This window comes from Halichoeres trimaculatus, unplaced genomic scaffold (assembly GCF_033239565.1).
Source record: "Halichoeres trimaculatus isolate MK-OKI-2021-1 unplaced genomic scaffold, fHalTri1.1 fHalTri1_scaffold_13, whole genome shotgun sequence".
Taxonomy (NCBI): domain Eukaryota; kingdom Metazoa; phylum Chordata; class Actinopteri; order Labriformes; family Labridae; genus Halichoeres; species Halichoeres trimaculatus.
This window is the reverse complement of record NW_027437191.1, coordinates 35104591-35116593: the sequence shown is the minus strand read 5'-3', so window position 1 is coordinate 35116593 and position 12003 is coordinate 35104591. Positions and strand designations below refer to the sequence as shown.

Sequence of the window (12003 nt, the reverse complement as noted above, 5' to 3'; positions counted from 1 at the left end):
GCTCACATCCGAGAACCAGCACGTCGTCCTCACCTCCTCCTCCTCAGCTCGAGGGAAATCATCAAGCCCTACACTAGTTAGCATTGACATGCTACAGCCTGCTAACAGCTAATTTCGCATGTAAACAATGCAGCCATGGTTACATGGAGGATCTCCAGACAAACACAAGAGAAAAGTAGTAAAAAATACCGCCGAAGCCACAAAAAGGTTTGGTGACCGACAATGAACCATACAAAGTGATGATCCACTCCAAATACAAAGATGACGAAAAGAGACGAAAAAATTACAAGAAACGGACAAAGACTAGAGAGCTGCTGCAACAGGCAGCTACTTGGGTAGCGCCTAGATACATAATCATTAAGTAAGATTTTCACTAGCAACAGTTTAAAACAGAGCCAGTTGGAGTTTCAGTTCAGTTTATTTTGGACAAAGAAAACAGTTAAAAATAAAAAAACAGTCAATTTAAGGGTCCATCATACCACAAGTGCTCATAAATACTAAATAAAGCATTCAGTATGTCTGAAAAGGAGAAGGAAGAAGCAAAAGCTTTTCATGTCCTACCCCCACTAACATTGAAGATACTATAAATAAAACAACAGCCTTTATTTTAAGAAAAAAAAGTATAAAATCAAGGAATAAGGAAACATTTCATCAAATTACTTCAAACTAATGTTGCATGTTTCAACAAGAATCTTCAGAAATGAACAGAAATTTTCAGGACTTCATATTAACTTCACTAACTAACTATAACGGTTAATTATAAATCTATAATTAAGCAACAATTTTGTGTTGGAAGGAGATAAACATGCAAATATCAATAATATTTCAACACTAACAGGAAAAACAAAGCTCAAGCAGAAATAGGGATGTCCCGATATCACATTTTCACTTCCGATTCGATACCGATACTGCAGCATTGAGTATTGGCCGATACCGATATTAATCTGATACGATATCAGCATTAAACATACTTTCATTACTTATTCTGTCGTATGTCTGTCATGTTAGAAAAGGCTTGATTCAGTGATTTTATTCAAACAAAGAACAGTCGTCAGCAACAGTAGGTCTGAGGAAAAACTAACCCATTTATCATTAACCTATGGGAAACAGAAATTTTAACATTAAACATAAGAATAACTAGTAACTGAATAAAATAAAGAATAAATTAGAAGACCCAGAAAATAACCTAAATAAATCAAATAAAACAGCAGGAGTGGACTCTGGAATGGACTGCTCATATCGGACTGCTTATATTGGAGATTTTAGATGCATTCCGATACGATACCTATATTTGTTTTTTTGCTGATATAGGACCGTTATCCGATATCAATATCGGACTGGGACACCTCTAAGCAGAAACTTTTTCCCTTTGTGACTTAATATAAAGAAAAAAAGGAGAATTAAAGAAACAGACTGGTAAAAAACAAAGTATCAACAGTTTTTGATTGTTTTGGCGGTGTGGGCAGGAGCCAAGTCCTGCTGGGAAATGAAGTCAGGACATAGGGCTCATGGTTCGTCACATGATCACCATAGACTCATCAAACTGAAGAATTTTAATTAGCATGACTTTCCAAACAAAGACAGTTTGAGTTTAAGATTGAAGATATTATTAACAGAACAACAACCTTTATTTTAATTTTAAAAAATATAAAATCTGTGAATTTTCAAAGTCGGACACTTTCCACGGGAAGTTTTAGTGAGATAAACGTACAATCATGAAACAATTTTGTTTGTTAGAAGCAGACATGCAGACAAACGTCTTTAATGCAAAAACCAACATGCAAACATTGTCATTTCACATATTTAAAACATGAGGTGGAACAAAATTAGTATCCCTGGTCCCGGTACAAGCCCACATAACCTAAATAATACACTCTATAAATATAAAAACACACTGTATAGATATAAAAACACCAGTTTAAAGTATAAACATAAACATCGTCAATGAAAAGGTGTCAACTCTGTCAAGTGGAAGCGGTACGCTTGTTCACACAAACCAGACGGGTAGAATTGGCCTTTGAATCGACACAAAAGTACAAAAAGAGGCTTAAACCTGCGAGCGCAAGAAGCCGCTGCACTGCTGTGTGTCGCCATAATGTTTAAATACTACAGGAAAAAACAAAACTCCTGCAGAAACTTTTTCTCTTTGTACCTTAACAAAAAAAAGAAAAGCAGAATTAATGAAACAGACTGTAAAAAGACAACATTTTTTGGTAGTTTTGGCGGTGTGGGCAGGAGCCAAATCCTAAATGAAGTCAGCAGTATTTCCTGGTAGAGTGCTGCGCTGACTCTGGACTCCCAAAAACACATCGGACCAGCACCAGACGATGGCGTGGCACCTCAAACCATCACTGAGAGCAGAAACCTGACAGAAATGCTAAAACCTGCAGTTTGTCGAGGCCGGCTCCAGAAAAAACAAAAACTAAAATCATAAAAAAACATTTTCACAGCAGAAACAGGAAATGCGTCTGATTGGCTAATTTCTCTAACGGCACAGGAAGTGAATATTTTTCTAACTCAGCGAATAAAAGATTTTAAGTTGATGACTTCAGCCAATCAGAGGCAGAGCTCAGCTGATTGACAGGTGAACGCCCTGTCGCTGTTAGTCTGGAGGCCCAAAGCCCGCCCTGTTTCCAACATGGCCGCATACGACGGTGTGCTTCAAAACTCAGTGTTAGAGACAGATGGGTGACATCACAGAGACGACGTCCATTCGTTACACCAGTCTGTGGTTAAAACTGAAGGATAAAGGTTTCAGGTGTTTGACCTCGTGCTCAAAGACTCTCGTTCAGGCGAGGGCAGCGCTGCGGACACTCCTCCCTTCCCTCTCCTCGCCACCGGCCACCCGTGGCGTCCGTCTGTCCCCCGTCGCCCTGCAGCATAGGAAAATGGCCTTGAAGGTGTCCCTGAAAGCCGTCATGGTGTATGCGTACAGGAAGGGGTTGACGGCAGAGTTGGCGTGCGACAGGATGATGGCGGTGAGCAGCAGCTCGAACGGCACGGGGCAGCGCGGGCAGAGCAGCAGGAAGCAGTTGATGACGTGGAGCGGGATCCAGCAGACCGTGAAGAGGAAGAGGACCAGGAAGAGCGAAGTGGCGATCTTCATCTCTCGACGGATCCTCGTGTGTCCCTCCGACCTGCCGCTCTGCTCCGACGCTATCCGCCTCGCCTGCCGCTTCACCGTGGCGAAGATCTGAGCGTAGATCAGAAACATGATGACCAGCGGCGTCAGGACGCAGGCGAAGAAGTTGAAGTAGACCATGAAGGTCATGTCCACCACCAGCACGAAGAAGCAGAACCCCGAGTCCGGCTGGGTCTTGTGCCAGCCCATCAGAGGAACGAGCCCGATCAGGAACGCCAGCAGCCACGTGGCGAGGATCACCAGCACGGCGTTGCGTGGCGTCATCAGGACCTGGTAGCGTAAAGGCATGAAGATGGCGATGTAGCGCTCCACGGCCACGGCCAGGAGGCTGAAGATGGAGCTCTGCGTGAACATGATGAGCACGCTCAGCATGAGGAGGCACAGGTAGAAGCTGTGACGCGGCAAACCCACGTCAGTCAGGATGGCACACGGGATGGCGATGGCGCCCACGCAGATGTCAGCGACCGCCAGAGACACCAGGAAGTAGTTGGTGACCGTGCGCAGCTTGCGGTTGAGGCCGACGGCGGCGCAGACCAGCAGGTTCCCGGAAGTGGAGAGGACGGCGATGATGAGCTCGGCCGCCACGTAGGCCATGTTCGGGGAGATGAGGAGGTTGGCGGGCGGCGAGGAGGAGGAAGACGGAGGAGAGGAGTTCCTGGTTGGATGGAGAGTGTGAGGGTTCATTAACGCAGTGGTTTCCTCCATTTGTCCTTCAGAGAAAAACTAGATTCACCATCAAAACAAAGCTGAGCCGTTTGGTTTCCTGATCAGAGAAAGTTTCCTCATCGACCCGTCGCAAAAAATCATCGACGTCTCTGAAAACATCCAGAGATCACACTCCTCTGTCGTTTTATAGACCTCCTGTCTCCTCCTGGTGTCTCCTCCTGAGGTCTCCTCCAGTCTGCAGAGAGACCTTTGAATCTCTGTGGATCAGATTAATAAACAGGAACAAGCTGCAGGACGGGTCATTAACAGACACACGCACTAACGAGCGCCTCATTAAGGAGCATAATGAATATTTCCTGTCAGGGGAGAAAGATGAAATCAACACTGACGCCTGGGGCCGTGTTTACATGTCGCTGCGTGTGTTTGTCATGTCCCTGAACATGACTGGACCTGATGAACGCGGCGTCTGACGTTTGTTGATCTGTGTTTGGTCCAGTTTCCCTCTCGGCCTCGTTCAGGGAGTTCATCTGGAAGTTTCTTCCTCTTGGGTTCAAACTCTCACTAAATAATTACTATTGGTCAGGTGGAAGAAACTTTACACCGAGGGTGTTCAACCTGTGGCTCTGGACCCTCATGTGGCTCTTTGACTCCTCTGCAGTGTCTCCTTGTAGCTTTTAAAAATATTCATGAAATAAAGAATAGTTATTTTTCTTCCAGAGGGTATTGATGATTAAAGACACTGACACTAAATAAAATCCTGTGTTAACATTTAGTTGAACTAAATCTTCATCCCATCTGTCAATAAAGCCTGCCACCGCTCTACTTCACCTCCTACAACATCAACAGCCCACCAACTTTCCATGCACCTGTGGCTAACCTCAAGTTTTACAGCCCTGGGAAGATAACTACATCTACAAAAAGACTCATCTGGAAGAAAACACAGATTTTAATTCTGTGTGGATGGATTCATTTAACTGACAACATGCTGGATTAATATACATGATTGATATGTGGCAAAACATTAGCAAACAACACACAATGATGTGAAATTATGATCATAGGTAATCAAAATCAGGTATTCTTTCAAAAATTCTGAAATTTTTGCAATTTATTAAATTAAATCCCACTTGTTTTTAATATTTTTCAACTTTTTTATTTGAAAATAATGTTTTTTTTTAATTTTTGAATTATTTTTGATTTTTTTTTTATTATTGCATTTTTATCTAATTTTTTAACTTTCACAAATGTTTCAAATTTTACGTTTCTGCAATTTAAAAAAATTGAAATATCTGAAACTTTTGCAAATTTTAAAAAATTGCATTTTTTTATTTTTGCAAATTTGTTTAAAACATTAATTAAATCCCACTTTTTTTAAACATTTTTCAACTTTTTTATTTGAAATCTTTTCTTTTTTTTAATTATTTTTTTTTATTTTTTTGAAATTGTTGCATTTTTAATTTAATTTTTTTAACTTACAAATTTTTCAAATTTAACATGTTTCTGCAATTACAAAAAATATCTAAAACTTTTGCAAATCTTTTAAAATAGCATTTTTTTTGCAAATTTATTTTAAAAAAAAAAACTAAAACATCACATGTATAATTTTATAAATTTAAAAAAAAATCTTAATTTTTTTTATTCCAATTTTTTGGACATTTTTAGTTGAAACTTCAATATTTTTTTTAGAATTTTTCCACTTAAAAAAAATATCCAACATCATGTCATAATTCATTAATCAACAAAACGTCCTGTTTCAAAAATAATTCACCAGATTTGAACTATGTATAGAATTTCATACACTCTTTTGTCTTTATTGTAGAGATAAATTAGATTTTGTGGCTCCTGAATGACTTTATCCAGCTGAGCTGAGGCTAACGGCTCCTTTTAAAGTGAAGGTTGCAGACCCCTGCTTTAGACTTAAGCAGTGAAGATGGATCAAATTTTTTTTTTTTTTAGTGTAAGTCTGAATATTCTTCTTTCTCTCATTCTTCTGTTTGTTTGATGGGACTTTTCACAGGCTTCAAACTCTGTCCCATCTTCACAGTTTCACTTTTATCATGTTCAGCGTGTTCAGGAGAAGTGTCCTTGTATTTTTTATTTTTCAAACCCTTATACTGTAAAAAAAACAACAATCATTGTTTAAAGAGTTTTTTCCCATCGAAATGAATGGAAGATTTCTACACTTCTCCCTAAAACTGCTTCAACTTTAAGTTCTGCAAACTTCCTGTGGGGACCCATTTCAGAGTTAATAGACTCTGAGTTTATTAAACCTGCTTTGTGAAACAGACCCCAGATCACCTGATCACAGCTTGGCACAGCGCCCCCTGCTGTCACAGAGAAACCGTGCTTGAGTACGACAAGGTTTACTACTAGGTTTAACTCCAACCAGCAGTGAGGTCAAAGGTCAAAGGTCATACATGCAGTGGTGGTGTTAACATGCAGCTTACAAGCTTCTAAGCTAACTGAAGATCTGTGTGATCACTGAAACCATTGGAGCAGTTTCATGCTTTGGTAAATTTATTTACAGAGCTCCACCTCAGGTGGATCAGTTTCCCTCCACTTCCTGAACCTCCTCAGAGGCTGGGAGCGGGCGGCGAGGAGCGGCGAGCTCGGCCATGTTGGGCAGGCCGGACACCACGCAGCAGCTCAGAGCGCTGCAGCGGATCTTCATGTCAGGGGCGTCAGACCACTCTCCTCTTCCCAGGTCAAACCTCTCCACGTCCCAGATGGTGGTGGCGCCGTTGAAGCCCCCGGCGACGTAGATGTGGTCGTCCATAACCTCGATACCGAAGTTACTGCGGGGGTTCATCATGGAGGGCACGGCGTGCCAGGTGTTAGTGTGTGGGTCGTAGACCTCAGCGGTTTGCTGGCGACGGGTCCCGTTGAAGCCACCGACCTGAAGGAGAGAAGGTCAGAGGTCATTTCCTGTTCTTCAACCTGTCAGCTTCAGACGTAAACACTTCCTGTGTGTGTCGTGTCGCGTTGTGTTGTCAGAGTGGTTCAGCTTCCTTACTGCAAAAATCCGGCCTGCGTAGGAAACCACCCCAAGTCCACCGCGCCTGGTTCCCATGGGGGGCATGAGCGTCCACTGGTCGGTCTGTGGGTTGTAGTATTCAGCCGAGGACAGGTGTTCTCGTCCAGTGAAGCCTCCACAGATGTACACCTGTGAGAATCAGAGTGATTGAGATGAGATGAAGGAGTAGAGAGACATACTCCACATTAGAGCTGTGAACGCCGACTCGTTTCGTTGGAGAGTTTAAAAGCTGAAAATGTTTGTTTGGAGCGTCACCAACCTTCCCGTGGAGAGCTGTGCAGCTGGCGTCGCTCCTCTCGAAGTGCATGGGGGAAATCTCAGTCCACTGGTTGGTGCCGGGCTCGTACCGCTCCGCCGTGTCCAGCCGGAGAGACCCGCTGCGACCTCCCACGGCGTAGATCATCCCGTCCAGCACCGCCACGCTTACGAAGCAGCGACTCATGTGCATCGGTGCCACTTCCTGCCAGGTGCGTGTCGACAGGTCGAACCTGTGCACGGCGTTCAGATGCAGGTCTCCTTCACTGCCGCCGACGCAGTACAGCCACCCGCCCAGGAAGGCCGTGCCGTGGTAGGCAAAGGTGTGCTCGCCATCGTCGCTGAGGTCCACCCAGCGCTCAGCGCGGGGGTCGTACGCTGAGACTCTGCTCATGGTCCTCCCCATGCTCCAGCCGCCAACAGCCAACATGGAGGACGCCGGCAGTCGAGGGCGGTGCAGAGAGGCGTCCGTTGCTCTGAGCAGGATCGGCAGACGATCTTCACTCGCCTTCACCACCTCATCTTTTACGACTCTTTCCAGGATGTAGCGCGGACTCATCAGAGCCAGCCTGACCTGTGCACAGACACGGGGACATGTTGAACCAGAAATCCTGAAACAGACTCGACAGAGGACAGAAATAATCAGGCTGTGGATGAAACTGTTGGTCACTCACTCTGGATAAAAGCTGGGAGCTGTGACGTCTGCGCTCCTCAGGCGCGTGGTTGATCCATCGGACGGCGGCCTCGAACACCGCCTCCTCCTTCCTCACATTCAGGTGGTCGTCCTCCAGGAGCTGAGCCACGTCTCCTGCAGGGAGGTGCAGGAAGTCCTCTGAGGAGGCAGCCACCTCCTCGAAGTGCTGCAGGAGGAAGCTGAGAGCCTTGTGTTTCAGCTCGGGGGTGTAGTAGAAGTCAGAAAACGCCCAGACGCTGATGCAGGTGTGTGGGCTCAGCTGTTTCTCCAGGTGCTCGCTGCAGATCTGGATGATCCCCCTCACGCCAAACTGGTCGGCTGCGATGAAAAGCTCCGGCAGCTTCTCCTCAGACACTTCAACACAGCCCGTGTAGGCGAAGCCAACGATCTGCGCCATCATGTCCGCTGAGACGTGGGGGATGTCAAAGAGCCGGCGGTCCGGGCTCGACCAGTGCGTGAAAAGGGATCTGCACGGTGAAGATACACACATCAGATGGTTGATCTACTGTGTTTACGTTTTGAAGTAAATGTTATCAGGTGAATCCATACACTGTACAGTAAAACTCTTTAACCAATACTTCAGGAGGTCACAGGTGAAACTTTCAGTTAACTTTGCTCTAAATGCATCGAATTAGTTTTATCCTTTTGTCTTCATAGATTTAAGGTCATTAAATGGATTTAAAGCTGTTTTAAACATCATGAAATTATTTTAAAAGGCTTCATCATTGCTTTTTTAAAGTACACTGCAAAAAACTGAAATCTTATCAAGTGTGTTTGTCTTTTTTTTTAAGTAAAAATTGTTTTATTATACTCGATATGAGCCACTTTCAATTTATCAATCCAGAAAAATGTCTTGTTTCAAGTTATCAGAGTCCAAAAATGAGGTCTGAATCACTTGTAACCAGTAAAAAAAAATCTGCCAATGGAAGAAGAAAAAATTGCTTGAAAATTTCCTTGAGACTAGAGCAATGTCTTAATACAAGTAACTTTACGAGCGATTCAGAGCTCATTTTTGTCCTTGAATAACTTTAAACAAGACATTTTTCTGGATTGGTCATGTGACTTTGGCTCATATTGAGTCTAAAAATGAATTTTCTACTGAAGAAAATACAAAAACACTTGATAAGATTTCAGTTTTTGCAGTGTAGTGACTCTTGTTAGATGTGTTTTTCCTTCATTAATGAGTTTAAATTCTGCAGTTTTCTCTTTAACCCTATAACACCAAACGTCTCATATTTGATCCATGACTTTTTCAGCCCTCCACATGAGCAGTGTGGTATTTTTATCCTGAAAAACCTGATGTGTACAGTCAGAAACATGCAGTGCACAGATAAACCAACACTGGGTAGTCAGTCCCTCATTAGCCGCCCTTCCAGTGACGCTCTCAGACCGCCAGGACTCAGGAAGTGGACACAGGTGGTTTTTCAAGAAGAGCTTTGCCAAGTTTAAAAAGGTTAAGGTGAGAAAAACATCACAGTATTTACTGGAGCATCAACAGGAACTTACTGGGTTCATACAAAGAAAAATACTAAAAACTTCACAATCTATGTTTGAGTAAACCGTGTTGGAGATGGCGAATCAGATTAGATTGGGTATATAAGGTCATGTGACTCTAAAACAGTCAATCAACATTTACTGTATTTCATGCATTATATCTAAAATCAAGCAACAAACAGTCTTTTTATTTTAAATGACATAATTTGGATCATTTAGAAACTGTTTTCAGGCCTTCCACCATCATAAATAAAAGGTGGTGAACTGCAAAATGAGTCAAATACTAAAATGTTGTTTTTTTCCATTGGTGGCTTTCTCACTGCTGCATGATGGGAGCTCTGTTTGTGTTTGGAAGGACACATTTGTTAGATTAGTTTGTGATTTATTGTGTTTTTGTTTGTTCAGGAAAAAACAATCATTGAGCATTGTGACCTGATGGGTCAAATATGAGACAAACTGAAACTCAAATATGGAAAGTGATATTTGAACATTTTTTGGGGGTTGTTCAGAGGGACCAATCAAGGCTCCAGGTTCAAAGATCTGGAAGTTTCTGTCAGTTATTTAACGGTTTGGGCTTCACAGGGTGAACATCCAATAATAACTCACCTGAAGTAAGAGCTGCAGTTACACAGGATAACCTTATGGACAGGAAACTCGGCGCCGCCCACTCTGATCACGGCGTCACAGAGCTCCACGGCCACACGGAGCTCATCGTACACCGCGGGCCCACTCATCGTGTTCTCACTCATCTTTGCTTTTTGTTTTTTTTGCTTTTTAAAATCTCAGAGGGTTTCTCTTCTGACTCAGTAAACCTGGGTTCAGTCTCAGGTCTAAACTTGGGTCTAGTCTCAGATCTATGCCTGGGTCTAGTCTCTGGTCCTGGTTCTAGAACAGATCATTGTGATGTCACAGCCTGAGGTCACAAACAGGATCCACTGTGACACAACAGAAGGGATTTAAAAAATGCTTCTTTTTTTTTTTAGAATAGAACTTTATTTGTCATTGCAGGAGGAACAACAAAATTGTTTATTATTTGATTGAATTGTTTATAAATTTGTTTATTAAAAATGTACATGTTCAAACTTTGTCCCCAGTTTTACACAGATGCATTAATTGAAATAAATAAAAGTAAAATCTCCTAATTAACATGAAGAGCAAATACATTACATTCAAATGATTCTATAATAAAGGGACAGTCCACATCCCTGGGATTAACTCATCAATTTTACTAAATATTAATTTAAACCACTGATCAATTTTACAGTGGGTCATTTGGCTGATAATTCACTTTTATTTAAAACAGGAAGTTAACATTCATCATTTATTTAGCTAAAAATGTAAATCATGTGTTGGAGTTTACAGTTTTTGAACTGTTTGCTCTTTAAATGAACACTATAATACATGTTTGTGTTTATTATTTTCAGTATTTGTTCAAAGTAATCTTTAAAATATGACAAAGCTGTTTTAAAAACTATTTCAGAGGTCAGGTGGTGACATGTTCAGGCTCTGCAGTTAAAATAAGGGCCAAAAACTGGAGGAAATGTCAACCGTGTCAATCATGTTACGTGTGATTTTTGAGCCATAATTCTTTTGAATTTAATCTAAACTGTGATATAAATGATGAGGGACATTTCTAGGGAGCATAGTCCGACAGAGAATTGTTGAATAATTCTAAATTCAGTATAATATGGATTTATGCAGAAAAAATAGTCACAGCTTTTTTCCATAACACAGTCGACAAAATTCTGCTTGATTTTTTTTTTTTACTTAAATATTTTAGAATCCATTGGATTTTAAGTTTGCTAATTGATGAATTTAGTACAATCCAGGTTTATCATTTGCAGTTAAATAGAATATGAAACAAAAAGCACAGATAATATTTACTTTTTTGTAAACCTGAAATGTTTCCCTGATTATAGAGTCACTCATATACATTGTATTAAGACGTATGCAAAAAAAAAAATCACATGATTTAACAAATGTTTTCTAAATCATTACGATCAAACACCTTCAATGTGACAATGTAAAGAGTTCTGCAGAAAAATACTTTTTGTTGTGATGGTGTTTTGTAAATGTGAGGAGGGAACACAGCAGGTATAAGACCCTGCTGAACATTAAGGTGTTGGGGAACAGGCTGAGTAAAGTATAGATCATCATCAGGTCCTGTTTATTCAAACAAAAGACACGGTGAAAATCACTGGATACATGGTCCCTGCCGCAGAGCACAGACAGCCTGTACTAAAATTAATACATCAATCTGAATTATTAAAAAATAATAATTCAAATGGGTTCTTATTTTATTTGTTGTGCCCATAATTAACTTCTGTGTGTATGGCGCGGGAAGAAAGGCATTTAAAGGTTTTAACCTTGTAGCACATGTAGATTTCTATGTCCTCTCTGTGAAGCTGGCTCAGTGACTCAAACCACTCAAAAAAAAAAAAAAAAAACCTGTCACTTTGGAGAGTGACTAATTAAAACTTGGTTCAGTTAAAAGAATTGGGTTTGGTTTGTTTTTTGTTACTCCTAAAAACAGGAGGAAAAAATTACCACGGAAAAACAGCAGGTTGAGGTTCTCGCGGGATTTCTAAGTAGCTCGATACTTCAGGAAAAATAACTCTGAAAAACAGGAAAAAAAGTAATCTGAAAACAGAGAAAAAAAAATATTCATAAAAACAGAAATAATTATAACAAAAAACAAACCAATAAAAAAAGTATTAA

At 41.4% G+C, this 12003-nt stretch overlaps 2 protein-coding genes across 2 annotated transcripts; both read right to left on the bottom strand.

Annotated features, from left to right (window-relative positions):
* Positions 1-2788: 2788 nt before the first annotated feature.
* adorb1a (adenosine receptor B1a) lies at positions 2789-3847 on the bottom strand. Its single transcript, XM_074684751.1, has one exon. The coding sequence runs from the start codon at positions 3845-3847 to the stop codon at positions 2789-2791; it is 1059 nt and encodes a 352-aa protein (XP_074540852.1).
* A 2506-nt stretch (positions 3848-6353) lies between these two features.
* On the bottom strand, positions 6354-10034 carry LOC141801631 (kelch-like protein 10). Its single transcript, XM_074684750.1, has 5 exons — positions 9892-10034; positions 7772-8258; positions 7102-7671; positions 6822-6971; positions 6354-6704 (listed from the first exon to the last, which is right to left on the bottom strand). The coding sequence occupies exons 1-5, from the start codon at positions 10032-10034 to the stop codon at positions 6354-6356; spliced, it is 1701 nt and encodes a 566-aa protein (XP_074540851.1).
* Positions 10035-12003: the final 1969 nt, after the last annotated feature.